The 25046-nt window shown below is 52.1% G+C and overlaps 10 protein-coding genes across 10 annotated transcripts; 7 read left to right on the top strand and 3 right to left on the bottom strand.

The window, feature by feature from the left end:
- Window positions 1-153: 153 nt before the first annotated feature.
- Window positions 154-3425, top strand: ISF_05885 (DNA replication factor C, large subunit; the record flags this gene model as incomplete). The annotated part of the gene is made up of 4 exons (XM_018849490.1): window positions 154-253; window positions 307-355; window positions 405-455; window positions 503-3425. 4 exons carry the CDS (start codon window positions 154-156, stop codon window positions 3423-3425), a joined length of 3123 nt encoding a protein of 1040 aa, XP_018703517.1.
- Window positions 3426-4186: 761 nt separating this feature from the next.
- On the top strand, window positions 4187-4888 carry ISF_05884 (Maleylacetoacetate isomerase; the record flags this gene model as incomplete). The annotated part of the gene is made up of 1 exon (XM_018849489.1): window positions 4187-4888. The coding sequence occupies one exon, from the start codon at window positions 4187-4189 to the stop codon at window positions 4886-4888; it is 702 nt and encodes a 233-aa protein (XP_018703516.1).
- Window positions 4889-6477: 1589 nt separating this feature from the next.
- ISF_05883 (mitochondrial co-chaperone GrpE) lies at window positions 6478-7273 on the bottom strand (the record flags this gene model as incomplete). The annotated part of the gene is made up of 2 exons (XM_018849488.1): window positions 6478-6921; window positions 6992-7273. The coding sequence occupies 2 exons, from the start codon at window positions 7271-7273 to the stop codon at window positions 6478-6480; spliced, it is 726 nt and encodes a 241-aa protein (XP_018703515.1).
- A 565-nt stretch (window positions 7274-7838) lies between these two features.
- ISF_05882 (26S proteasome non-ATPase regulatory subunit 11) lies at window positions 7839-9242 on the top strand (the record flags this gene model as incomplete). The annotated part of the gene is made up of 3 exons (XM_018849487.1): window positions 7839-8020; window positions 8094-8176; window positions 8236-9242. 3 exons carry the CDS (start codon window positions 7839-7841, stop codon window positions 9240-9242), a joined length of 1272 nt encoding a protein of 423 aa, XP_018703514.1.
- Window positions 9243-10192: 950 nt separating this feature from the next.
- On the top strand, window positions 10193-12583 carry ISF_05881 (Low temperature requirement A; the record flags this gene model as incomplete). The annotated part of the gene is made up of 6 exons (XM_018849486.1): window positions 10193-10372; window positions 10430-10622; window positions 10675-10779; window positions 10835-11209; window positions 11262-11917; window positions 11990-12583. The coding sequence occupies 6 exons, from the start codon at window positions 10193-10195 to the stop codon at window positions 12581-12583; spliced, it is 2103 nt and encodes a 700-aa protein (XP_018703513.1).
- A 2529-nt stretch (window positions 12584-15112) lies between these two features.
- ISF_05880 (bystin) lies at window positions 15113-16628 on the bottom strand (the record flags this gene model as incomplete). The annotated part of the gene is made up of 2 exons (XM_018849485.1): window positions 15113-15974; window positions 16030-16628. 2 exons carry the CDS (start codon window positions 16626-16628, stop codon window positions 15113-15115), a joined length of 1461 nt encoding a protein of 486 aa, XP_018703512.1.
- Window positions 16629-17210: 582 nt separating this feature from the next.
- ISF_05879 (putative domain UPF0507) lies at window positions 17211-18457 on the top strand (the record flags this gene model as incomplete). The annotated part of the gene is made up of 4 exons (XM_018849484.1): window positions 17211-17231; window positions 17288-17437; window positions 17491-17604; window positions 17666-18457. The coding sequence occupies 4 exons, from the start codon at window positions 17211-17213 to the stop codon at window positions 18455-18457; spliced, it is 1077 nt and encodes a 358-aa protein (XP_018703511.1).
- Window positions 18458-18595: 138 nt separating this feature from the next.
- ISF_05878 (Galactose oxidase/kelch, beta-propeller) lies at window positions 18596-20840 on the bottom strand (the record flags this gene model as incomplete). The annotated part of the gene is made up of 3 exons (XM_018849483.1): window positions 18596-19020; window positions 19093-20062; window positions 20184-20840. 3 exons carry the CDS (start codon window positions 20838-20840, stop codon window positions 18596-18598), a joined length of 2052 nt encoding a protein of 683 aa, XP_018703510.1.
- Window positions 20841-22271: 1431 nt separating this feature from the next.
- On the top strand, window positions 22272-22787 carry ISF_05877 (hypothetical protein; the record flags this gene model as incomplete). Its single annotated transcript, XM_018849482.1, has 1 exon — window positions 22272-22787. The coding sequence occupies one exon, from the start codon at window positions 22272-22274 to the stop codon at window positions 22785-22787; it is 516 nt and encodes a 171-aa protein (XP_018703509.1).
- Window positions 22788-23242: 455 nt separating this feature from the next.
- Window positions 23243-24937, top strand: ISF_05876 (Peptidase M24A, methionine aminopeptidase, subfamily 2; the record flags this gene model as incomplete). Its single annotated transcript, XM_018849481.1, has 6 exons — window positions 23243-23285; window positions 23356-24146; window positions 24205-24468; window positions 24527-24691; window positions 24742-24828; window positions 24881-24937. The coding sequence occupies 6 exons, from the start codon at window positions 23243-23245 to the stop codon at window positions 24935-24937; spliced, it is 1407 nt and encodes a 468-aa protein (XP_018703508.1).
- Between the last annotated feature and the right edge of the window lie 109 nt (window positions 24938-25046).

The raw sequence follows: 25046 nt of genomic DNA, 5'->3' as shown, positions 1-25046 counted from the left end.
AGCTGCAAGCCAAGTTCGATGATCCAGGCTCCGACCTCTGCCTAGAATCCAATACGAAGAAGGCTGTCGGCTGAGCCGCGATTGATGCGCATATAAAGCAGACCGTTTTGTCTTGCTGCACTTCTCCTAGTATTGTGCTACAGATTCTTCACCATGCCTGATATTCGCTCTTTCTTCACCTCCAAAGGTGGTGCCGCTGCGGCCTCCGTGAAAGCTGAGCCGCCCAGCCAGAAACCCGACAACAAGAGGAGAAGTATGCGACATTGGCAACCTATCCTCTGCCTTTATATACTGACTATGAGATAGAAGTTGGTCGCAAGGTTGTCGAAGATAGTGACGACGATGAGGTCGTCGAGTAAGTCCATACGACACCTTATACACCTATAATGCTAACACGCAAATAGGAAGAAACCCGCCGCGAAGCCTAAACCTAAGCCCGCCAAGAAGAAAACCGAGTATGTCCTATGAATGACCTGAAAGTGTAATGCTGACGAGGTAACAGAGAGGATGGCGTCGAGGTTTCAGCAAGCGAATACTTCACCAGCAAAGCATCTACCGCCAACCAAGCCACACCCAAGAAACCCACCACAGCAGCAACCAAATCAGATGTTCCGGTAAGGAGCAGCCCACGATCAAAAGCAACTGTGGCAAAAACAGTAGTACTGTCAAATGATAAACCAGCACCCAAGCGAACATCCAGGCCTTCACACCGGCGCACACAAGACGATGATGACGACGCATACATGGAAGATGCCGGTGAGGATGGTGATGATATTTTCGCCGCTGATATCAAGGGTCGCGGCAAGGGGGATGATGATTATAAGGAGGACTCTGATGAAGACATGCTTCCTCAGCCGTCCCGTGTGGCATCTCGAGGAAAACCCGCCCAAGAGACCAAGCCCAGCCGTGCTGCTTCAGCGAGCACGAAGCGAAAGAGTCCGGAGCCAGACTCAGATGGTGATGAAGAGGAAGTACTTCCCCGAAAAAAGCCAACAGCTGCAAAGCCTCGTGCTCCTCGTGCGAAGAAGGCTGATCAGCCCGAAGACGCCGCGATTGAAGATATTCTGAACAGCGTTGCCACGGTTCGCCCCCCAACTCCACCGCCGAAGGATCCCAATGCAAAATTCGACTGGCGAAAAGCCGCCGGCGGCGGAAATGCGGCCGCCCAGCCAGTAGGCAGCGCAGATATCCCAGAAGGCGAAGAGGAGTGCTTGACTGGCTTATCTTTTGTCTTCACTGGAGTTCTGCAGACAATTGGACGTGAAGAGGGACAGGCGCTCGTGAAGCGATATGGTGGCAAAGTTACTGGCCAGCCCAGCAGCAAGACTAGCTTCGTCGTATTGGGCGACGATGCTGGCCCTAGCAAACTGGCCAAGATTAAATCCTTCGGTATCAGAACCATTGACGAAAACGGCTTGTTCGACTTGATTCGGAAGCTTCCTGCTCACGGAGGATCTGGCAAAGGAGCACAGAAGGCGCAAGAAAAGAAGAAAGCCGAGGAGGAAAAGATTAAACTGCAAATTGCTGAGATGGAAGCCGAGGAGAAAGCCAAGAAAGCCGCCGAAGTAAAGGCCGCCAAAGCGGCAGCCAGTATGCCTGGGGCAGCTCGCCCGCCACCTCCCTCTAATGTCCCTACCCTTCTTCTCACCTCCAAATACGCTCCTACTCAGCTCAATCACATTTGCGGCAACAAAAGCCAAGTGGAAAAAATCCAAGTCTGGCTAAGGAATTGGCCAAAAGCCAAAAAGTACAATTTCCAGAAGCGCGGTGCTGATGGCATGGGCGGTGAGCGAGCAATCATTATCTCGGGCCCCCCTGGTATCGGCAAGACGACCGCTGCTCACCTGGCTGCCAGGCTGGAAGGTTATGACGTCCTCGAAAGTAACGCCAGTGACGCTCGCAGCAAGAAACTTGTGGAAGCCGGTGTAAGTGATGTCATGAACAATACATCACTTCGTGGCTTCTTCGCCGGTGATGGCAAAAGCGTTGACGCTACAAAAAAGAAGATTGTTCTCATCATGGATGAGGTTGACGGTATGTCTGGTGGTGATAGAGGAGGTGTTGGCGCGATGGCCAAGTTCTGCAAGAAGACAGAAGTCCCTTTGATTCTGATCTGCAACGAGCGACGATTGCCAAAGATGAAGCCTTTCGACCACGTTGCGTTCGACATTCGGTTCAACCGCCCAACTGTGGACCAAGTGAGATCACGCATCATGACGATCTGTCACCGCGAAGGTTTGAGACTGCCGCCAAATGTTGTTGATGCCTTGATCGAAGGCAGCAACAAGGATATCAGGCAGATCATCAACATGATTTCAACAGCAAAGCTGGATCAAACGAGCATGAACTTCGACCAAGGCAAGGCCATGACTAAAGCGTGGGAGAAGCACGTTGTTCTCAAGCCATGGGATATCTGTCAAAAGATACTAAGTGGTGGGCTTTTTGCGCCAGCTAGCAAAGCTACTCTCAATGACAAAATTGAGCTGTACTTCAATGACCATGAGTTCAGCTTCCTCATGATTCAAGAGAACTACCTCCGCACTAAACCAATGGCACTCAATGGCAAGGGCTACAACAAGCGAGAAGAGCGGCTCAAAACACTGGAGCTGTTTGATAAAGCCGCTGAAAGCATCAGCGATGGCGACTTGGTCGACCGCATGATCCATGGTCCTCAGCAACACTGGAGTCTGATGCCAACGCATGCCATATTTAGCACTGTCCGTCCCGCAAGCTTTATCGCAGGGCAGCTTATGGGGTCCAACTTTACGTCATATCTCGGAAACCTCAGCAAGAGTGGAAAACTTGGAAGGTATATCCGTGAACTTCATTCTCACATGCGCCTGAAAAGCTCCGGCGACCATAATGAAATCCGCCAGCAATATTTGCCTGTCCTTTGGAAGCAGCTCATTGACAAGCTTCAAGTTGAAGGCTCTGAGGCCGTGCCAGAGGTTATAGAGCTGATGGACGCATATTTTCTGACGCGAGAAGACTTTGATGCCATTCAGGAGCTCGGTGTCGGATGGATGGATGAAGGTAGCGTCAAAATTGAGCCCAAAACCAAGGCAGCTTTTACGCGAACGCATGTATTATCCGCTCTATTGTCTCGATGCATAACTAACTTGTTGCTCAGTTACAACGCCATGAGCCACCCGGTGCCCTTTATGAAGGCCAGCACAAATGTTGTGGCCCCCAAGAAGTCAGCCAAGGACATGCCTGATCTGGAAGAAGCAATTGAGGAAGAAGACGACGCCGAAGTATTAGAAGGTCCCGCTGAGGATGACGACGAGATCGATTTCAAAAAGGACAAGTATATCAAGCAGCCAAAGGCCAAGAAGGCGATCAAGAAAACAAAAGCAAAGGTGGATGACGAGGAGGACGAAAAGCCCAAGGCCAAATCAAAGGCCAAAGCCAAAGCGAAGAAATAATACTGTAAGGTGTACTGTGTTGATTGCATGGATTTGGAGTTTTGTTATCATAAGACAATTTTATAGATGGTGTATCTGTTTAGGAATATGGGTTACGTCGCGCTTAATCAATGACCGGAATTATTACCCGCGGAGCATCAGAGAATCTCGCATGAGACTTCCAGCGCCAAATGCAAGCCAGCCCCTGTCCTGCCTGCTCATAGAGCGATGAGACCGTGATGTAAACATCTCTTGATGTTACTTTGTTGTTGATCGCAACACACATGTCCAGTCCTCGATTGGCATCCTTGACACAAGACTGTTGTGCTTTGCACTTTTGACAGTCGGTCGTCGCCGAGATGATAGAAAAAAAGTCCACAAAGCGGGAGACGTTTGAGCAACATTGACATGTGTCTTCGATGGCAATTGTCTTTTACAACTTAAGAAACGAAAAGGAGAGAAACAAAAGAGGGGGTGCAGCAGGTGAAGTGATGCGGTGTTTTCGCAAGAAGTGCTACTCGGCCTGAAGGACGAATACAACAACAAATCCCGCTCTTGAAATTATAGAGCAGGCCTTGAGCTAACGAGCCAATTGACTGTATATCATAAAAAAAAACAAGTGGTTAGGAGGAGTGTTGCCGTGAAGCAAACATCCTTCGGCCCGATGAAATACCGCGCGCACGCAACTATAAAAACATTCAAGAATGCTGCCTTAATGGGTTTTTATAATTGTTTAACAACGTATATAGCTCATTCTTCATACTCATCCTTCACGCGTGAAAATGGACCCGGCCGAGACGTTCTGTCTGCACTCCTTCTACTGTTCATCTTGTGCACAGCGTATTATCATTGCTGCACATCTGAAATCGATTCCACTCACATTTTCTTATGTCAATCTCTCCACCCAAGAGCAGCATGATCTCGAATACACGCAGTCGCTTAACCCCAGCCACAGTGTTCCAACACTTGTCATTACGGACGAGACAAAGGGCATCAGGGTCGTGATTCGGCAGTCGGTCTCGATTCTAGAGTACTTTGAGGAGCGCTTTCCTGACAGGTATCCGCTGTTACCCCCCATTGGCGCGGAAGCCGAAAAGCGCGCTCTTATTCGCGACTTTACGAATATCATTACCAGCGATGTACAGCCACCGACCAATTCGCGCATCGCCAAGCGTGTGAAAGCTATTCGGGACCGACTTGAGGATCAGGTCGACTTTGCCAAGGCTTGCTTTACCGATGGCTTCAAGGCATACGAGGCTTTACTTCAAACACATGGTGGGGATGGAGGCTTCACCGTGGGTGATGCAGTCACCATGGCAGACGTTTGTCTGGTCCCAGCTATAGATCAGGCTACCATTTACAAGATGGATATGGGTTTTGCACCTAGAGTTATGGAGATTTACACGAACCTCAAAACCCTGCCCGCTTTTCAGGCAGCGGACTGGAGGGCCCAGGGAGATACACCAGAGAAGTTTCGTGTTTAATGTTTATTTCTTCTTTGGTTCTCTATCAGATCTGCACGAGTGTCCCTTGATAGTAGTTTATTGTGCTGTGAATAAATACAGTACCAAATTTCATTCTTACTCTAACAGTACTCTGTAGTGATCTGCACTGTGTGCCTGCTTCACAACAGCTGGCGTTGGTTGAGCAATAACCAATGTGCAGGTCGCTGTTGTTTCCTGAAGCCCCCCACAGATGCTGGGTTGTGCCCAGCCGAGATATCGTAGCTCTAATTAGCCTACTTTAAAAGTGCCCACTTGGCTCTTCAGTGCGTGAAGAAGTGGGAAGTTTGCTGAGTTATTGCCCCGTTCAGCTGCTAACCAAAATGACACGTGCGATAAGAGGTTCCTTATCGATTGAAGGGACCACGTCTCTTAGTACCTTGCCGCACTGCCGCCGCCAACGAGCTCAGCTTGCTTGACAACTCCAAGTTACAGCATCTACAACGTCGAATTTTTCCGAAGTGACAGGGACGTGCTTAATTTACAGTTTTTTATCGACCCACGAGCTTCCTCATTCCGTTTCTTACCACCCAGGACAGCACGGCTGATAGCCCCACCCCTATTTGGGCATCCGCGGACTGTACCACGACCTGTGCTTTGCGACTTGACAGGGAAACGACGCTCGAACGGCGGCATACCAGAGGGGACAATAAGCTTCAATTTGATCATACACACCTGAGGTCGCAGAGGGGACCATTCGATTGAGCATGTTCTTCCTCGGCAACCTCTTCTACGTTAGCTGCCTGCTGATCAACGCGGTGGCCATTCTGTCAGAAGACCGGTTCCTGGCGCGCATAAACCTGTCACCTGGATCGCACGACCCGGGATTCGGCACGGCTTCGGAGCCGCAGAGCGTGCAGGCCAAGATTGTACACCTCATTGCCAGTGTACGGACGTTGATGAGAAGTACGTTGGCCAGGCGCATCCATCACGCGTGCGAAGCTGAACGCGCAAGATGCTAACGTTTTGACAGTGCCGTTAATAATCGCAAATACATTGATTATACTGTACGAGCTCATCCTTGGCTAGGCGATGGAAAAACTATAGAGCATTAGGAACGAGAGATGAAAAGGAACATGCACGATGGCTACAAAGCAATGAGATCGTGTTGGCGGTGCCTAGCGGCTTGGAAATTCTTGCTTGCAACGGTTTAATGTTAAACAAGTTGGAATGAATGGTGGTACAATTCCATGCGATCATGATCGCCCAAGACTAGATGGCTTCTAATATAACGGGCATGTATAACCTCAGCTATTTTTCCCCTCTAGTTTCCCCTCGATTTTCCCCTCTATCCTCCTACTTGTACAAAAAGAGAGAAACGAATTGTTTTTTTTTTTCGTCTCCCTAGGCGTCCGCCAGTCGCCATGCGATCTTTTCTTCTTTTTCATCTTTTCCAGAATCAACATCATGAGAGGAGCATTAATACATCGTGTTTGACCCAACGCCGGCCTAAGGTGTATCCCAAGTTTTTCGTTGTAATAATAGTACACACGGAGTGCTCCATCCATCTAGGAAGTAGAGCCTCGGTTTATTAGAGAAGAGTTCTCGAGGCAGTCTGTCCCGTCTGCGCATTAGGCGTTCTTGACGACGCCAACCTTGGCGGCGCGCAGGATGCGGCCGTTGAGCTTGAAGCCCTTTTGCTGGACGAAGAAGACGGTGTTGTTCTCTTTGTCGGGCTGCGGGGTCATAAATGTGGCCTCGTGCTCGTTGGGGTTGAACTTTTCGCCCTCGGGCTCCAGGCGCTCGAGGCCGTGCTTGGCCAGCGTTTGGATAAGGATGCGCTCGGTCATCTTGAGGCCCTCGTAGAGGTTGACGAGCTCCTTGATATCGTCGTTCTTCTCGGGGGCGTTAATCTTGTCGGCGGGGACGTTGGCCAGGGCGCGGTCCAGGTTGTCGACGCTGTCGACGAGGTCCTTGGCGAACTTTTGGATGGCAAAGTCGCGCGCCGTCTTGACCTCGCGCTGGGTGCGGTCCTGGAGGTTGCGGAAGTCGGCGACGGTGCGCATGCACTTATCCTGTGCGTGCGGGTGATGCGCGGTCAGTACGTTTCAATTGTTGAAGCTGGCCGTGTGGGTGCGGACAAACCTTCCACTCGCGTGCCTCGGCGTCCTTGGCCTCGAGGCTCTTCTTTAGCTCCGAGACCTCGTCGGAGGCTCCCTTTTCTTCCTTGGCCTCCTCAGTCTTCTTCTCCTCAGCTTTCTCCTCCTTAGTCTCACTGTACCATCTTGACGTGGCGGGCTGGAAGGATCTGAGAGCCGGTGCGCTGACAGCGTACGCCTGTGGACGCACCAGGAGCTGACTGGCGGAAGCCTTGGGCGCAGCGGCGCGAAGAGATCTAGGGAGAGCGGCGACAGCTTGGCGCAACATTGTGAATAAGGAATATATATGAATTAAGGAAGCAGAGCCAAGAATTGACGAGGCAATGGCAAGAAAGGCAGCTGTTAGGGAAAATGGCGTTCGGCGAATGTGACCAGAAAATTCAATGTGTATAGCTCTGGCGGTTCGCTCCGGTTTAGGGGAATAATTAGGCTTGCAGGGATGCATTTCTTGGCTCCCGGATCAATGATTGGCCGAGCGTTTTTACGCGGACTGGTAGAAGGCTCCAGCAACTCACAGTGGATGCGCGCTGAGCCACAGCGGCCGCCTCGCTGAAAAGGTGGCTGGTGAAGCTCGACATTGAGCCACAACCCAGAGGCGGCGGCTCTTACGTCGCGCCATGGCAACCTAGTTAGAAGCTCACCATTCATCACCCGTGGTGCTCTCTCGTCTCACCATCACCCATTCTACCCATCAATCGGGAAACTGAATAATATTATAGACTGCTCGCTCTACGAAACGGATCCAGATCTTGCCTATTAACGGTTCTGCACCCGGCCTCCGACTCTGCCTGCGAAGCAAACCCGACATCACAAACCGAACCGCACCCTTCAAAATGGCAGCTGGGGACTCGAGCCGGGTCCAGGAAGCGCAGAAGCTTTTAAAGACGGACCCAAGAAAGGCAGAGGCTATTTACAAGGAGGTTGTATCTCAGGCTCCTGCGGCGACGTCAGATGCGGCGACGCGCGAGTACGAACAAGCTTTAATCAGCTTGGGAGAGCTGTACAAGGATGAGAAGTTAGTTCACGATCGCTTCGCCGGAAAAACTATAAAGGTAACGCGATATTAACAAGCCATTCTTACTCAATAGGAAATCACAAGAGCTGGTAGAGCTCGTGCGACAGAGTCGCTCGGTTCTGTCGTCGTTTGCCAAGGCAAAGTCGTCAAAGCTGAGTATGTTTCGCTCCCTACAGCCAGTACCCTGCTTTTCTAACAAACTTCCCCATTCGCAGTCCGCCAACTCTTGGATCTCTTCAAGGAGATCCCCAACAGTACCGACATCGAAGTCGCCGTCACGAGAGACTGTATCGAATGGGCCACAGCTGAGCGTCGAGCCTTCCAACGCCAGGACCTTGAGGTCCGCCTGGTCGCGCTGCAAATGACCAAGCAGTCCTACTATGAGGCGCTAACTCTGATCAACGGTCTGCTCCGCGAGCTGAAACGTCTGGATGACAAGCTGCGCCTTGTCGAGGTACAACTTCTGGAATCGCGCGTCTACCACGCCCTCGGCAACATCCCCAAGGCTCGCGCAGCCCTCACGAGCGCACGGACGAGCGCCGCAAGCGTCTACACACCACCGCTCCTACAGGCCAACCTCGATATGCAGAGTGGTATGCTTCACGCAGAAGATAAGGACTTCAACACTGCTTTCTCTTACTTTATCGAGGCCCTGGACGGCTACCACTCCCAGGACGAAAGTCACAAGGCTCAGGCCGCCCTGCAGTACATGTTGCTCTGCAAGATTATGCTGAACCTCGTCGACGATGTCAACCAGCTCATGACATCGAAGCAGGCCGTCAAGTACGCCGGCCAGAACCTGGAGGCGATGAAAGCTATCGCACGCGCCCACGGCAACCGCTCTTTGGAGGAGTATGAGCGCGCTCTATCTACCTACCGCTACGAGCTTGGTAGCGACGCCTTCATCCGCAACCACCTCCGCCGCCTTTACGATGCCATGTTGGAGCAGAACCTAATCAAGGTCATTGAGCCTTTTTCACGCGTGGAAATTGACCACATTGCCAAGATGGTCGGCCTCGACACCCAGCAGGTTGAGCGCAAGCTGTCGCAGATGATCCTGGACAAGGTCATTATTGGCGTTTTGGACCAGGGTGCTGGGTGCCTCATCATTTACGACGAGACACAGCGTGATCAGTCTTACGACGCAGCCCTGTCGACGATTGACAAGCTGAGTAACGTTGTTGATGTTCTGTACACTAACCAAGCCTCGTTGCTGGAGTAAAGGGGTATGCGTCTTGTATTTTCAAAACACAGACACCTGTATAGAAGAGAGAATTATGGACCCCGTTTACTCTTTGTTACATAATGTGATAACCACTTTGGCTGTTTTTGCATATGTGATCTACACTGACCTGTCTCGAGTGAAGGCGTTTTTTGCCGCGCGGAACAATGTAGGGAGGGTTTCAGAGCGAACCAAAAAATTTCTTCGGCATAAAAATGCATGCTGGCTCCTGCGCAGGGTCTCTTTTACCGCGGTGCCTGGTCTAACTAGTTAGTTCTATAAAGCTCCAATGCGCGAGTCATATGAAGGCAAGGGATGTTCCCAGTACGTTCGTACTCGGTGCTGACTGCATCACAGCTGCCAGCTGGTAAGCGCCTCGCAAACGGCTCAACCTCCACCAAACACCAACACCGAGCCACCGGCCACTCTCGATCTTGATCGTTATGAGCGGAGGGAGCAACCTCATTTCCGCGGTATAGTGCCAATAGATGTGACGCGGCGAGCTGCGCCTCGTTTTATCGCTAAGGATGGGCCCCCTATAGCCATAATGCTGGTGGACCGGCTACGGCCGAATATGGTAACATCTTGAAAAGGTGACGTGCCAAGCTAGCGAATCAGCCCTGCCATCGCCCACTGCCGAGCGCTGCTCCCAGTTATTACCAGGTGGTGGGCTGGAGATCGCCGTCTTGTTGAGCCTACCTTCACGGATTAGACCTTTGGCTTAAAGGTTAAAAGTTTCGCGAACCGGGTCCCGTGGCCCGCCGGGGTCGACGGATGTGGGCGCCGACAAGTTTTCTCTTCCCCAGTCGGGCTCTATGGTTTTCTACGGTCGCTCACCTCTGATCCCCTTCCCGTTCTTCTTCTTCTCCCACATATCAATCTCTCGGTCGCCCGCGCCCGCGGAAAGGGGACATGAATACATTGACGATACAGTTGATTCAGCCGTCAACATGGACCACGAAGAACCTCGCATCGTCACCGCCGAGAAGCCGCGCTGGTTCAAGAGCCCATTAGCGTCTGATAGGCTACGACGACCTTCTGAATCACACCCGCCCCCGAGTCCATTCAAAGACTCTCTACAGACTAGCTCGGATGAATACGATTACAGCGGCTATCCTCCGTTCAAGCGCGTGCGTCGAACTCTTAGGTGCTTTATAGCTGGTCTCCAGTCGCTAATATGTTGATAGTACGAAGAGCCAACTCTACTGGAGATATTGTATGACTTGTTCTTCGCAGCAAACTACAACGTCTTTGCCCAAAGTCAATCGGTGACCAACCACCGCCGCTTCAAATCCTATGTAGGCTACTTCAGCTTGCTTTGGGGCACCTGGTTTATGGTCACTCTGTATGATGTCCGCTATGTTACAGACAGCATCTTTGGTAAGTATTGCTACTCGTTCTTAGTCTGCTAGCGTCTAACGGCTACTGGTAGAACGCATAGCGCGAGCCGTCCAGCTTGGTGTGCTTGTTGGTTTCACCGTTGTCGCGCCAAACTTTGATCCAGAAGATCAAGATGAACCCACGATGATGACAATGTGTAAGTGTGTTGGCTTTCTGGAACCCAAGCCAACATCCACTGACGGACGGCACAGCTCTCATGTTATTCGCCTCCCGAATTTGCTTGGCCATCGAATACGCACATACCCTTGCACAGATTTTCAAGTACAAGCGCGCACGGCGACCCTTCTACATTCAAATCGCCATCAACGTCATCAGCGCGGCAGTATACCTTGGGGTGACATTCTGTTTCGAGGAGAAGCAAAGCCGTGTTTTCATAACATGGTATGTTTTTACAGCGGCTGAAGCCATACTGAGCCTTGTCGTTTCCAACTACTGGAGGACGCTGAGCTTCACACGCACGCACCTGATGAAGCGTCTCAGCCTCATCACTGTCATGATTCTGGGTGAGAGCATCCAAACCGTAGCCCAAAATATCGCCACGATAGTCAAGACACCATCCGCATGGAGTAAGCAGTATCCGCAAATGCAGGAAGTGCCAAAGCTGACAGTGAATCACAGATCCCTATACCATTGGTATGATCACGGCCGCCACCGCCACAATCTACTGTGTCTTTCTCGTCTACTTTGATTGGATGCGACACCTTCAGTTGCCTGCCCTTCGACAGCAACTCTGGACAGCCCTGCACTACCCTTTTCACCTGTCTCTGGTGCTGTTCATGCAAGGATATACGCAGCTCATCCTTTTCGTGAAGGCGTTCAACGTTGTTGATAACCTCACCAATGCTTGGCTACCGGACACGACCCCTGTTAGTGATGTCAACGAGACGAGCCGTAGCATCGCCAACGAGCTGGCCAACGCATCCGCTGAAATTTTTCGCCTATACCCGCCCCAGGACTCGATGGTGCGCGCCATAGTGAATAGCTCCATTGCCAACATCTCGACGATCCCAGACAGGACCTGGCCAGACCTTGAATACTATCTAACAAGCAGCAACGAGACGGAGCCAGATGAGGCAACACTAAAAGGATTCTCTACTTTTGTAGAGCAGCTTGTCGTCATCATCTCGGCGCTGGCCAACAGCATCTTCTCGTCCTTTGACATTGATCTCAGCACGGACGTCAGCCTGAAGCAAAACGGCGATTCCAATCCCATCAAGCTAGCCGAAAACCAAATCACCATCAGCGAGAAGACGAGACAGCGCTCTCGCCTCGTCGTATGTCTCCCTCTTGCTCCCCTCCCCCTTTCTTACCTCGAGATCTTCCTCCCGCTAACATTAGTGCCCTAGTTTGCTTACACTTACATTGCCTGCGGCTGCACCCTCGTCCTGCTCGTCATCATGGCGCTCGTGTCGCGCATGTCACCACTTGGCCGCCTCCCGCGCTTGCGCTTCATCATCTGCACCCTGCTGGGCATCGGCCTCGCCGTCACGTCGGTACTTTTCTTCGACCCCGACAAGGCGGACAACTTCCTCGACAGCCCCTGGCCCATCCCGACGGTTCTCTTTGGCTGGCTCATCGTCACGGTTCTCGTTCACGTTCGCGGTAGCAGCGGCGGCAGCGGCAGAAGTCGGTCGCTGCTCGACACGGCGCGCAACGTGATAAGCTTGTTCCGTCCGCGCAGGAGGAAGGAAAGGGATCCGGTGCGGGACGACGGTGATAGCCAGCAAGTGGCGCTGCGCTTCTGGCCGCCGACGAGGGAAAATACGGACCTCTCAGCCGCGGATACCCTGCAAGAGGGCATTAGTGTGCCTCCGAAACGGCGGAGGGTGTCGTTTAGGGACGTGTCTCCCAGGGCCATACCACGGCCAGGGTCACCGCATTCGATATACAGCCATGCGGGTAACACGCATCGAAAAGTTGACGGCAGTGATCAAGTCTAACCTTGGGTACGTTGCAGAAGCAATACGCCTGGAGTGTTTATCCTTGACCGTCTGACAAAAGTGTACTATTCAGGACTTAATTGCAAATACCTATTAGGAGTATAGACTACTAGGAACTAATACATATCGACGTTCATATTCATTACTGCGCTCCCAATCTCCCCAGTACTGCAGAAGCCCCAATACCAATATCAACGCACCCAACGGCCCCCAGCGCCCTACCAGCGAAAAGCAAGCTATACCGGATAGCCATCGTCTAACCAGCGCGAGCAAGAGAAATGAGAACCACAAAGCTATAGCTAGCAACAGTGGCTCTTCTCTTCTGCGGGCAACCTTGGCCTGGCCGCCCCGTGGATAGTTCGGGGGGTCCTAAACTTAGCTGGTACTGTTGGATCCATGTCTCTTGGGACCTTCGTCGCGAACAGTTGATAACGCTCTCCTGCGACCATGATAGACACACAGGCCAGTACCACCACTTTTATGGCGCAAATTTGCTGGGCACATGGGACTGTTGGGCAAATGTTCGGGGACGTCGAACTCAAAATTGACGGCGCTGCCCGTGTCTCCATGCCTGGGCGGCTTGGGGGGCTTCCCCTCCCACCACTCACGAGACGGGACAGCGATGCTCATGCGATGGGCATTGTATTTCGGACTGGCGAATAACGAAGCCATAGGAGTGAGGCAGCTCTGCGAGCCTGGCGTTTCGATAACTGGAGGCGTCAAGGGCCCAAAGAAGCCACGGGGCTTGCCATCTGCTGTATCTTCGTCCATCGGTGGCGTGCTTACACGCACTGCTTCCTACACAGTGTCAGCTTTATGGGGAAGGGAATAATCTTGTATGACATACACCGCCTGGAAATGTGTTTGCCATCCATTTATTATTGAGATCTACTTGAGTTAGTGGCGAGGTTTTTATCCCAAGAAGGTGTCAAGTACTCACAGAGAGCATTATTCACCAGCAATGGCGATGCTGGCGGCGTATCCCCGCGCAGTACTTCTCTGAGAGAGCTAGAAACGCTGCTAAAAGTCGCAATTGAATCCTTTCGGTTCCAAGGTGCACGGCCGAATATTTTCTTTGTTCTTTTCCCGCTTCCGAATTCTTCCCGCAGCCAAGTCCCCGTTTTGCCCAACCCTGGGCTGGCTTTCTCGTGATGTATGTGGCCATCCACAGGCAATGATTGTAAATTTTCACATACCTCCTCATCGAGACAGTTTTTCTGGGAACTATCAACAAGTCTCGATTTTGAAGTTGCATTCTGGGGCAGTACTTACAGATTTATGCTTTTTGAGGCGGAACTTGGCGTGGTGAAAGAGTTTATGCCATGTAGACGAATCGTGCCTTTGTGAGTGGCCATGCTCAGTTTCAATATTGACATCTACTGTAATACCAGCCACCTTGAGCTGAGAAGTGGTGGAGCCAGGTGTCAGTCGCGGCGCGCGGCTGCCACGGCGTGATGATGACGACTGAACCGGCCTTTGCAGCGAGAGAACGTGAGCCGACTCGGTTAAGTACGGGCTTGATGACTGCTGTAGATGGTGCTGCTTCTCTGCAGACATAGAAGACAGCGGCGATGCGTATGAGATATCTCTTGCCTCGTGTTCGCTCGTCGACTTGTTGGAACGAGAGCGCCACTTCCAGAAGCGGGCGCTGGATATGCTACCCCTCCTTGGCAGTAAAGATGGCTGTCGCTCTGCCTAGAAGCCTTCGGGAAACCAGACCTACTCGTACCCGTCGCGCGGCGGGCGAGGAGGGTCAAAGCCAAAGGGGGGCGATGATCCTGTACGCTGCATCGTGGTAGCCGTCGGTGTTAACGAAGCTGCGTCTGTGGCAGTACTGAATGCCCCAATCGGCTTCCATTTGGGTGGGTTGATACTCTCGTCGATGCCCATCGATGTAGGCGTATTCATGTGCATGAAAAGGAACGGCGAGGCATCGGAAAACGCTTGCATTGGAAGACTGAAATAGCTATATCGCACCAATCAGCACACGACCAATGTGACTTGTCCAAGCCCTGATCTGCGACATACTTTGGTTCTCCAGAGGTGCTCGGATGAGGTGACCATGGCCGATGAAGCACAGACGACGTCATTGCGGACAACGTCCAAGACCCAGAAGATGAGGAATGACGCAAAAGACACGGCGAAAAGACACAAAATCGCCGGTCGTCAAGCAAAAATATCAACCGCAGAGGACTGCAAAAGACGCAAAATCATGACCACGGGTGAAGGAACTTCTTAGGTAAGTAGGGCACGGGCGAAATTAATGATGTGAATATCGAGATTCCCGAGCGAGCTCTCTGGACCATGATGTTCCAGGCAACTGGCATGCTGGAAAAGCGGCAGGAGCAAACGGCGAGGGGACCTACTTTAAGAAGGAGCAGGTACACAGAAAAAAAGAGAATATATTGAGTGTGCGTTGGACTATAGAGCACGCATGTTGAAAATTCCCGAGCCAGAGAAAAAACGCCAAAACACCCTGCAAAACATGCATGCAATCATGACTTTTCCTGTGCTAGTTATGTGTATCGTCTAATCAATCAGCATGGTGTCGTCACCATCCAGAGCATCGCCCTGAGGCTCTAACGGCACGCCGCGACCTCTTCCGGCTAGAAGTTCTCGTCTGACCTCAGGACCAATGGCGGAGTGTCCGTGTGTCAGGAGAAGATCCAGAAGGGCTTCGCGCTGGTCTTCAGTGATGTCACCTTTGTATCGCTGGGCAAACACGAGAAGTCCCTGGTGCCAGATGACGGGCAGCTTGGTCCGCACGTCGCCGGACACGCCAGCCATGGCCTCGTCCTCTTGTACCGACGCCGGGTCAACGCTACGGAAGCGGAGGAAGTGGAAGACGAGGGCGTCGATGGCCTGGTAGGGCAGCGCGTACTTCTTCTCGAGGAGCGTCTTGAGGAACAGGTTGGTGGCGCCGCCGCCCTCGCTGTTCTGGGAGGCTTCCTGGGCGGCAATGTCGCAGAGTCCCTTGATGGCCGCGGCGGAGTGGAGAACTGGGATGGAGACCCTGGCGAGGACGGCTGAGATGATGTGCGCCTCGCGGATGGTGCAGGTTCCGCTGCCCACGAGCGGGAAGAGGAAGCCCTTGAAGAAGGCCGAGGGCTTGTAGAGACCCTTCTTGAGAGAGTTGAAAAGGTGGACGTTGAGCTTCTTGTTCTCATAAATATCTTCGCGGACCTTTTCGAGGACGACCATTTCGAGGAATCTCTGGACGACGTGGGGCTTGGCGGAGACGAAAATGCGAGTCGCTTGGTACGTGGCATTCGCCGTCCATTTCTCGGGCTTGGTAATGTCGATAATGTCTTCCCAATGGGGGATCGTGGGCAGAATCTTGAAAGGCTTGGGCAGGGGACCGGACTTGTAGCGGGAGAGAATTTCACCGATCCTAGGCGGCTGATTAGCATTTGGTCGTCTAGGACACTCGCCTTTGTTCAACTTACTTGGTGTAGACTTCGACAACCTTGGGGGGGATCTCATAATCATCCGGTGGAGGGGCAACGTCGCCACGCTCCTGCTGAGCTTCGTGCTGCGCAATTTTTTGGAGGATGAGGTCGGCCAGGTTGGTGGGTTCTTCGATCTGTTCGTCGCCAGTGGGCTGACGGTCCCAACCGTGCTTGAGTAGGTCGTCCTCCTCGTCCGGCATGAATTTCCGGTATGTGTCCAAGTCATTAGGGTCCACCTCAATTTCCTCTACCTCTTCCTCCTCGTCGCCCCAAGCTTCATCGTCATCGCCATACACCTTGGCCTCGTCGTCAAAGTCACCAAAGCGAGAGTCGTAACCAAAATTGTCAACTGTGGGAGGGGCGACAGCGCCGGCGCGCTCAGCATTCTCTTCTTCGGCTAGCTCACGGCCGATGCGGAGAATATTCTTAGACGCCTTCGAGTCGACAAATCCCTCGTGGCCCTCGTCATCGTCGTCATTCTTGGATCCCTTCTTGCTAGGCTTGTTACGTAGAATGCCCGTGGCAAGAATATCGTCCTCGAGGGGGTTGTGACGGCGGGAGCCGCGGCTCGCTGTAGGGGTCGTCGCCTTGGGCATTTTTGAAAATTATATTTGGGCGGAACGAGCCTCTCTTTCTCCGTTTGACTTGCTTCTTGGTGGACGCTGAACCTCAAAAGCAGCCCTCACAAAAAGTTGCGCCCGAAATTCAAAATTTTGTGTCTGGCTGGCGGTACTGCCACCCCTCTTACCTAAACAGGTTTAGCGCTTCCTCAAATTTGGCGACTGGGTGCTGACCGCCTTTGGGCATGTTGTATCCGGACAGATCGCTGAAGCCATACTCTGGCCGCAATTATTTTTTACATCGAGTACAAAATTGGCGTTTGGTATGAGTATCAATCTGTAATATTTTTACTAATATTTTGTGGCTGAATTACTTTGTTGTGTCCCGTAAATTGCATGCTTTTGCGATCTCTGCTTAGCCTTCTAGAAGTCACTACGCTGCTGCTCACTGTAAATCACTGATTGCCCCACCAAAAGATCAAAAATGCCCCTCCAAACATTTATCTTTCATCATTGTAACAGCTCTCACTCATCGGCCGTCCTAGAATTTTATACTATTTTGCCAAAAAGGCTGTGCATAGTATCATATTTTCTTCCCTGGTAAAAATAATTTCAAAAATGCCTACCGAGCTCGAAGAAGTACGTCCCAAGCCCTCCCACTTGCAGTTCTCATGCTAATGCTAATCAATTCTCAGCTCGTGGGCTTCATCACCCATCAGAACCCTCAGATCAGGCTACTTGCCACTGAGAATCTGGTTCCATATTCACTCTCAGATCCCAGCATCTTCAAAGTGGAGGACATGAGGCCGATCAAGAACCTCAAAGTTCTGCTAAACGACCATCATGTATGTGACATTGGCTGCATGTAAACGGCAGGCGTTGCTCACAATCCTTACAGACAGTCGCAGAGCATGCATTGAGCTGCTTGATAAACCTGTCAGGCGACCCAGATGTTCTGGAATGCTTAGCATCGGACGATAAATTCTTGGACTTGGTCTTGTCGTTTATTGTGGTATGTTTGAACGCAGTGTAGAGACTTGGTCCTTCGTTAGCTAACATCACTCACTATACAGGGGCCCAAGGAAGAGAATGCCAACCTTCTCACTATGGTCTTGGCCAACATGACGAAATCGGACAGTCTCAAGCGGATAATGGATAAAAAGCAAGAGCCCCCCAAAGAGTTAAACTCCGATGACTGCATCCTGAACCAGCTCATGGATCTCTTCGTCAAGGGTCAAGCTGGCTCCTACAATCCCAAGGCCGACTTTGACTATCTCGCCTATGTTTTTGCTGATTTGTCCAAACATGACAATATCCGCAAGTACTTTGTCACTGAGCAAGCTTTCGATAAAGTTATCCCCATCACCAAGCTCAAGGTATTCACCGAGCATGAGTCGGATATTCGCCGCAAAGGTGTCGCCAGCACGCTCAAGAACGTCGCCTTCGACGTTGACTCACACCCTTCGTTCCTTTCTACCGAAGGCATCGATATTCTCCCATACATCTTGCTTCCAATTACCGGGAACGAGGAATACGATGTCGACGAGACCATGGACATGCTTCCCGACCTGCAGCTGCTGCCGCCCGACAAGAAGCGCGACTCGGACAACACCATTATCCAGACACATCTTGAGACTCTTCTGCTACTCACAACAACGCGACCGGGGCGCAAATACCTTCGTGACGTCAACGTTTACCCCGTCGTGCGTGAGACACACAACCGGGTCAACGATGAGGAGGTCCAGGCGGCCTGTGATAGACTGGTTCAGGTCCTCATGCGTGACGAGGAAGGCGAGGGCCAAGTGCCTGACCAGAAGAGAATGACGGAACTCGCAGACGAAGAAGAAGACATCACTGAAGTTTAACCGTAGGCGATAAAATTGCATTAGGAGTTGGATAGAGAAAACACACATGACAAATTGGCAAAATCGGCCTAGAAAGACGGCACAACACATTCTCACATTATTGTACATAGGAAAAACAAACATGATGCCGCGTCAATGCTATTCATCGAGTTCATTCAAACCTTGCTTATTCGGATCCCGTCGGCTATCGTTTTTGTTCATGACATTCTTTAGAGGACTCACCCTCGCCGCAAAGTCCTCATCGGAATGGTTAGTCGGCCCAATAGGGCTGACAAGGCCGTCAATCGAGGGCTCGTTAGTGCCTTCACCGCTCTCGAAGCTGACGGAGGAGATCGCCGACAACTTCCGCGCGTGCCAGCGCCCCCCGTGAATCGGCGAGTTGGGCGTCCTCTCACTACCGCCGCCGCTCATGCTGCTCACCGCGACGGGGGATTCGGCCTCGACGGACCCGTGCGAGCGAACGGAGCCAAATCTCGTCAAGGTCGGTTTGAAGCCGGCCTTTCGTAAAGCGACATCGGTAGCAGTGACGCCCATGCCGTGGAGTTCCACCGGTGGCGACGTGTCTGGAGAAAAGTGGTCAGGAACAGAAAGGGTGAGAGGTAGGGGGATGGGCGGTAGTTGTCTGTGGAACTTACCTTCGAGTTCGGCAATCTGCGTGTTTTCCATCTCGTGGCACCCTGTCGAAGGCTCAAGGGCAGACACAGGTGTATCTGTTGTCTCGTGCCTTGGCTCCTGGTCCTGATCCTGGGTAGGAGAGGTGCGCGCGGTCTCCGTCGCCGGGCAGCAGGAGTGTGTCGACGCGACGGTCGGCTTGCGCTGCGGGTGGCCCTTGACCCAGTAGAAGAGCCGTTCAGATATCTCTTCGTGCGAGGCCGGCGTGTCGGGCCGTTCGCGAGTCGCGAGACGGCGTCGCCAGATGCAGAAGACAAGAAGGCTGCCAGTAAGCACGACGAGGCCGAGCACGACGCCCAGTACCGGCGCTATCCAGCTGGGCATGCCTTTGGACTGATTGCTTAGCGGCGCTGGCTGCGGCACTGGAGTTTGCGTCTCGTTGGCGTCCCTGGATGACTTGTAGGGCCAGTTCATCTTGATCTTGCTGAAGTCATACTGCGTGGCGAATACCTTGCCGAGCGCCGGTGTCGCCCATCCCGACGGTGCGGGTGTTGTCGCCGTTGCATGTCCGCCGCCATTACCGCCAATGGCCGCCTGCACCTTGCTCGGAACGCCATATGCTCCGTACTTTGCGGGATCGTAGCCGTCCATCCACTCGCCGCTGGTGATGTTCAGCAGGGCGATGGGCCCGCCCTCCAGGCAGTCCAGAGTGTCGCTCTTAAAAGCCGTGTAGCCGCCAACGACCATCATCTGATCGGGGTAGGGCAGGAAGCACTTGTGGCCGGCTCGCCCGTGGCTTGGCTTGCCGTCGCTGATCTTGGTCCATGTGAATGAAGGCAGCGACAGGACCCAGACGTCATCGTAATAGTCCTTGCTTGCGTGTATCCCATCAAAGCCACCGTAGTAGTATATGTTGAAGCTCGATCGATCAGCGGCCGGGGCGACAACGGCACAGCCTCGCGTTCTCGTGCCAGGGCCTCCAGTGGTCGGTTGCTGATACCAGGTGTTGTTCGCGACGTCGTATATGTCAATCGTGCTCATGAATACAGGACTTTCTTTCTCCTTCGCCTCGTTAATTATCACTCCGGAGTCACGCCATCTTACTACGACTTACACTGAGGGTTGCGTTCGAGGAGGTGTGAAAAATGCTCGCGAATTCGGGGTATGTTGCACCACCAAGAACAACCAGGATGCCTTGTTCCCCGACAGGAACCCATACGAGCTCCGGATTTGCCCTTCCCTTTATGTAGCTGGGTAAAGTAGAATTTGTCCACTTTTCCCTCAGTTGGCTCGCCATATCCAATGTGATGAGCGTGTCTGATGGAATAGTCGCTGTCTCGGAATCGTTTGTCGGATTCCAGAAGAAAGGACCTCTAGCGGGAGCTGTCAAACCAGAGAAATACCACGCCTTGTTCTCCGAAGGGGCGTTGGCAGCACCGCCATAGACGGCATATCTTGTCACGCCGTCCGGCAGCCGTCTGTTGCTGAAGCTGGGCTTCCACAGAGGCGGCGCCTCGGCCAGGTCAGAATATGCTTGGTACTCTAGAACTTCATTGGCCGGGGGTGGATCATATACTGGTTCGGCTGCAAGTACTGCTCCGCCGTAGAGGAAGAACTCGTTATCGTTGGCGAGAAGGGCACCATCAAAGTATACGGGTGCGTCACCGTTGGCGTTGCCGGTGCCGCCTCGAGCCTTTGACATTTTCCCGTCCAAGAGGATTCCCGTCACATTTGTGTCGCGATTAAACGACTTGCTCAGATCATACGACATTATGATCCCCTGAAGGTTTCCTGAAGGGGGTTCGCACCACAGCGTAAGCAAATGGTGTCTCGTCTGCTTTACTGGTTGGCTTGATGAACTTACCTTTATTGGCTACTGGGCCGTTTGTTCCGTTTTTTAATCCTGGAGTCCACCATACTGAACCCCCATCGACATAAATTTTGTTGCGCACCAAGGCTGCTGTTGGACTTGTAAGCTTTTGTTGTTGCGTGTAGATACGGTTATGGTATTCTCGTACCCCGTGGTTGGTTCCAGGTACAGATGGTTGTATTGATCTGGTCGGGAGTCCAGTTGGTAAATTGTGCAGAGGCAACCCCAAATGAGATTATTAAATGCCTCAGTAATATTGACTTCATGGTGATAGACGGCGACCGGTCGCCCTTTCGGCGTCTGGAGTAGCTTCTCCAGCCGGTTGTTTATATGTCCGATAAACCAAGCCGGCTTTCACATGGATAGTTGGATCCAAGCTCCGAAGTAAGCACAGGAAATACCGCTGAATTATACCGGAGAATTCATATGAAAATTCGCAAAAGCAAGAGATGGGGAGCTTCAAAAATTCCGACAACATGAAAGGCAACCACACCGTTTTTCTTCAACGAAGTGCCCAGTGGACAGGTCTCCCAATATGTCTCAGGCGGCAAGTCACGTCAGCAACAGTCGATTTATTAGTCTGTATTCCTAGCCATCTGGTTCTGCAACAGGCTGGGATGTGGCTTGAGCAAACAAAGCAATATGAGGGGGGACTGCAGAGCTGCATAGCGCAGCGCCCGCAACAGCCTTCCACACACAACCGTGGGATCTTGGACTTAAAATGCCGCTTGAGGAAACTTTAGGGAGTACTTGTCGATTTCTGGCCGAAAGTGGACAGCTTGCTTTACCCTGCTGTAGGCGTGTTTTGCCTAGTTAGTTGTGTGAGAGCTTCGCCAAGGCGTGTTGGGCTGGGCATCATTGTGTCGCTCCTCAAAGTAGGGCTCAGTCGGCGAGTTTGGGAGTATCAAGACTTGAGTTTCAGGCTTCCCATACAAAATACTCATTAACACAGCAACGCTGAAAGCAGGCAGCATGGCTGCCATACATGGATGGAGGGAGGTCTCGGGTCATGGGCCAAGCCCCGCACAGCCTCGTTGAATGCTACCCAATTTAAAATCAACTTTAGAGACCTTTGACATCTGCAGGATGATGATGCAGCTGAGATTCCGTCTAGTGAGTCACATCAGGCTTGAGTTATACGTACTCCGTAGCTAGTGTACATACTGTATGGGTGTAGGACAGAAGCTATAAGCCGCTAACCTAGTGATGATTAACCCTGGCGCGGCACGAATAACCTCAATTTAACAATAGAGAATTGATATCAAGATGTCTCAGATCTGGAGATTTTTCATTCGCGATGGGGGGACCTCACCAATTGATTTAGATGCCATCATGGGCTCTATGGACGCGTCCGTCGTGCACCTCGCGCGCAATGGCAACGGCGAACAATGGGGCTCAAAGTTATTCTCAGACAAGGACGGATACCGCGAAGATGTGGAAGAAGATCTTCAGAAGTCTGAGAAGTATCGCCTGACTGGGGAAGGCAAAGCAAAGCGGACATTTATCGCCGAGGTAGAGGATGCGAATGTCGAGGACGGTTTGCCGCGTCGCGTCGATGCCGATGGGAGATCCTGGCTCCCAGTCGGCAACCTGGAACTCGCGGAAAACGACCTGGGCGATTACTTTTCCGAGATGGAGGACTTGCGGCCGTATCTAGAAGAAGCCAAGTCCTTTGAGGGCGGCTTTTTGGGCATTGTCTTTGTCATCTCAGATGTTCGTGCTGGGAAGCGAGCAAAGGGAGCTGGAGCTGCGCAAATCGAGTACGCAAAGCAATATGCTCGAGATCGAGGCATGAAGGCCATTTACTTGGACTGCTGGGTTGGTGGGACGCTGGGACTGGTGAAGTGAGTGGAAGAAAGCTGATAGGACGTATTTTGTGCTAATGAATGCAGATATTATGAGAATTTGGGATTTACTCCGATTGGTGATTTTTCTTTTGAACGGCCAAAATCAGGGGGTGTGTGGAACGGTCGAGTATTCCGGTTGTCATTGTGAAGGGATTTCCAATAGATGAAGCCACTACCATCGTCAATTCAACTGAGTATAGGAACAGAGAACAGCACAGACAGTGGACAAAGTACGGATTAGAGATATGCAGCTTTAAATTTGAGAATTTTTTTTTTCTTCCAACTGGTATCTCTTTTCTTTTTCAATTTTGTCCCAGTTTCACTCGCCTCCAAAACAGTTACAATCGGATAGCCTCATGTGGGGAATATCTCCGGGCCAAGCTTACCCCGAAAATCTCCCACCTGCAACCCCGGGTCAACTGAACAAACAAAACCCACGCCTTTGGTTATGCAAGCATGGGCTCCAAAACTCTGGAAGATGAGGATCCCGGAAGGCAAGGTACGCTCAATTCCATACTCAAACAGCCACAGCCAGTCTATTGCCCATAAAACTAACTAACATCACCAAGACGCACCGCCTTCAAACGGGTCCAACGCCGTTGGCGGCGAACCGCGCGGAAACCACATCTCTCGGGATGGTGACGGGTGCATGGGAAGCGACGGATGCGATGAAGACAATGACGATGATGCCGAGGCAAAAGCCGCGGCTTCCACCGCCGCGCTAACCCCAACTGCTGCCCCGGATACAAACATCAAGAAGAAACGTAAGCGAGCCAAGAAGAAGAAGGCGTCCGCAGCATCCAAGCAGTCGTCGCCACCTCGGATTCCGCTGGATGGATTGGTGACGTCGGGAGAGTTTAAGCCCGGCCAGCTCATGAACTACAACGCACCGCTAGACACGACTCTGCGAGCCAAGGCCGTGGAGCTGCGCCGGGGAAGGTGGCCCAACCTGGAGGATGCTGAATTTCTCAACAACTACAGGAAATCAGCCGAGGTACATCGCCAGGTCAGGCGCTGGGTTCAAGACACCGTCAAGCCAGGCCACACACTGACCGAGATTGCCGTCGGCATCGAGGATGGCGTCAGGGCACTCTTGGGAAACCAAGGCCTAGAGCCAGGGATGTCCCTCCGGTCCGGCTTAGGCTTCCCGACAGGCCTGTCACTGAACAACTGCGTGGCTCACTATACGCCCAATCCCGGGCGAAAAGACACCGTTCTTCAGTATGACGACGTCATGAAGGTCGACTTTGGCGTACAAATCAACGGCTGGATCGTCGACAGTGCTTTTACCATGTCGTTTAATCCGACGTATGACAACCTGTTAGCCGCTGTCAAGGACGCCACCAATACCGGTATACAGGTAAGAAGGACTGGCACATTGGCCAAGTACATGCCCTGCTAACAGGCCTTTCTTCGAGACCGCTGGCATCGACGTGCGCATCTGTGATGTCAGCGCCGCCATCCAGGAGACTATGGAGAGCTACGAAGTCGAGATTCGCGGCAAGGTTTACCCCGTGAAGCCAGTGCGCAATCTCTGTGGGCACGACATCAAGCATTACCACATCCACGGCGAAAAGATGATTCCATTTACCAAACACTCGGATGAAACGAAGATGGAGGAGGGCGAAGTCTTCGCGATTGAGACATTCGGATCAACGGGCCGCGGATACACCCGCGAGGAGGTGCGTGCGCCTCTCAAATATGCTTGATTTTCGATGGCTGTGGCTAACGTTGCTGCAGAATGGCATCTACGGATACGGGCTGAACGATGACGCACCACCGCGTGTAAATTTTCCCCTAAGCTCGGCCAATCGTGTTTTTAAGACTATCAAGGAGAACTTTGGTACGCTGGTCTTTGCGCGCCGATACCTAGAACGCCTTGGAGTCGATCGCTACGTGGCTGGGGTAAGACATCGTCTCTCAAACAATACTTGCAACATACTAACCCTCCGCAGCTCAATTGCCTTGTCGAAAACGGCATCTTGGAAGCATATGCTCCGTTGGTTGACATCGCTGGCTCCTATTCTGCCCAGTTCGAACATGTAAGTGCTTGGAGATTACCCTCTCGTACAACCAAAGCTTAATCGAATCCAGACCATTCTACTTCGAGAACCGTACAAGGAAGTTATTAGTCGTGGAGACGACTACTAACATGCCCAGCCTGTACTCACGGCCCAATACACATATAAGTCATTTTACTTGAGCAACTCTAAATTTGAACCGGTTGCAACACCGAAGGCGTAAAGACTTCAACATCCTC

Source organism: Cordyceps fumosorosea (assembly GCF_001636725.1).
Source record: "Cordyceps fumosorosea ARSEF 2679 chromosome Unknown scaffold_14, whole genome shotgun sequence".
Classification (NCBI taxonomy): Eukaryota; Fungi; Ascomycota; class Sordariomycetes; order Hypocreales; family Cordycipitaceae; genus Cordyceps; species Cordyceps fumosorosea.
The sequence above is the reverse complement of the archived record's forward strand: the minus strand, read 5'-3'. Positions and strand labels throughout refer to the sequence as shown.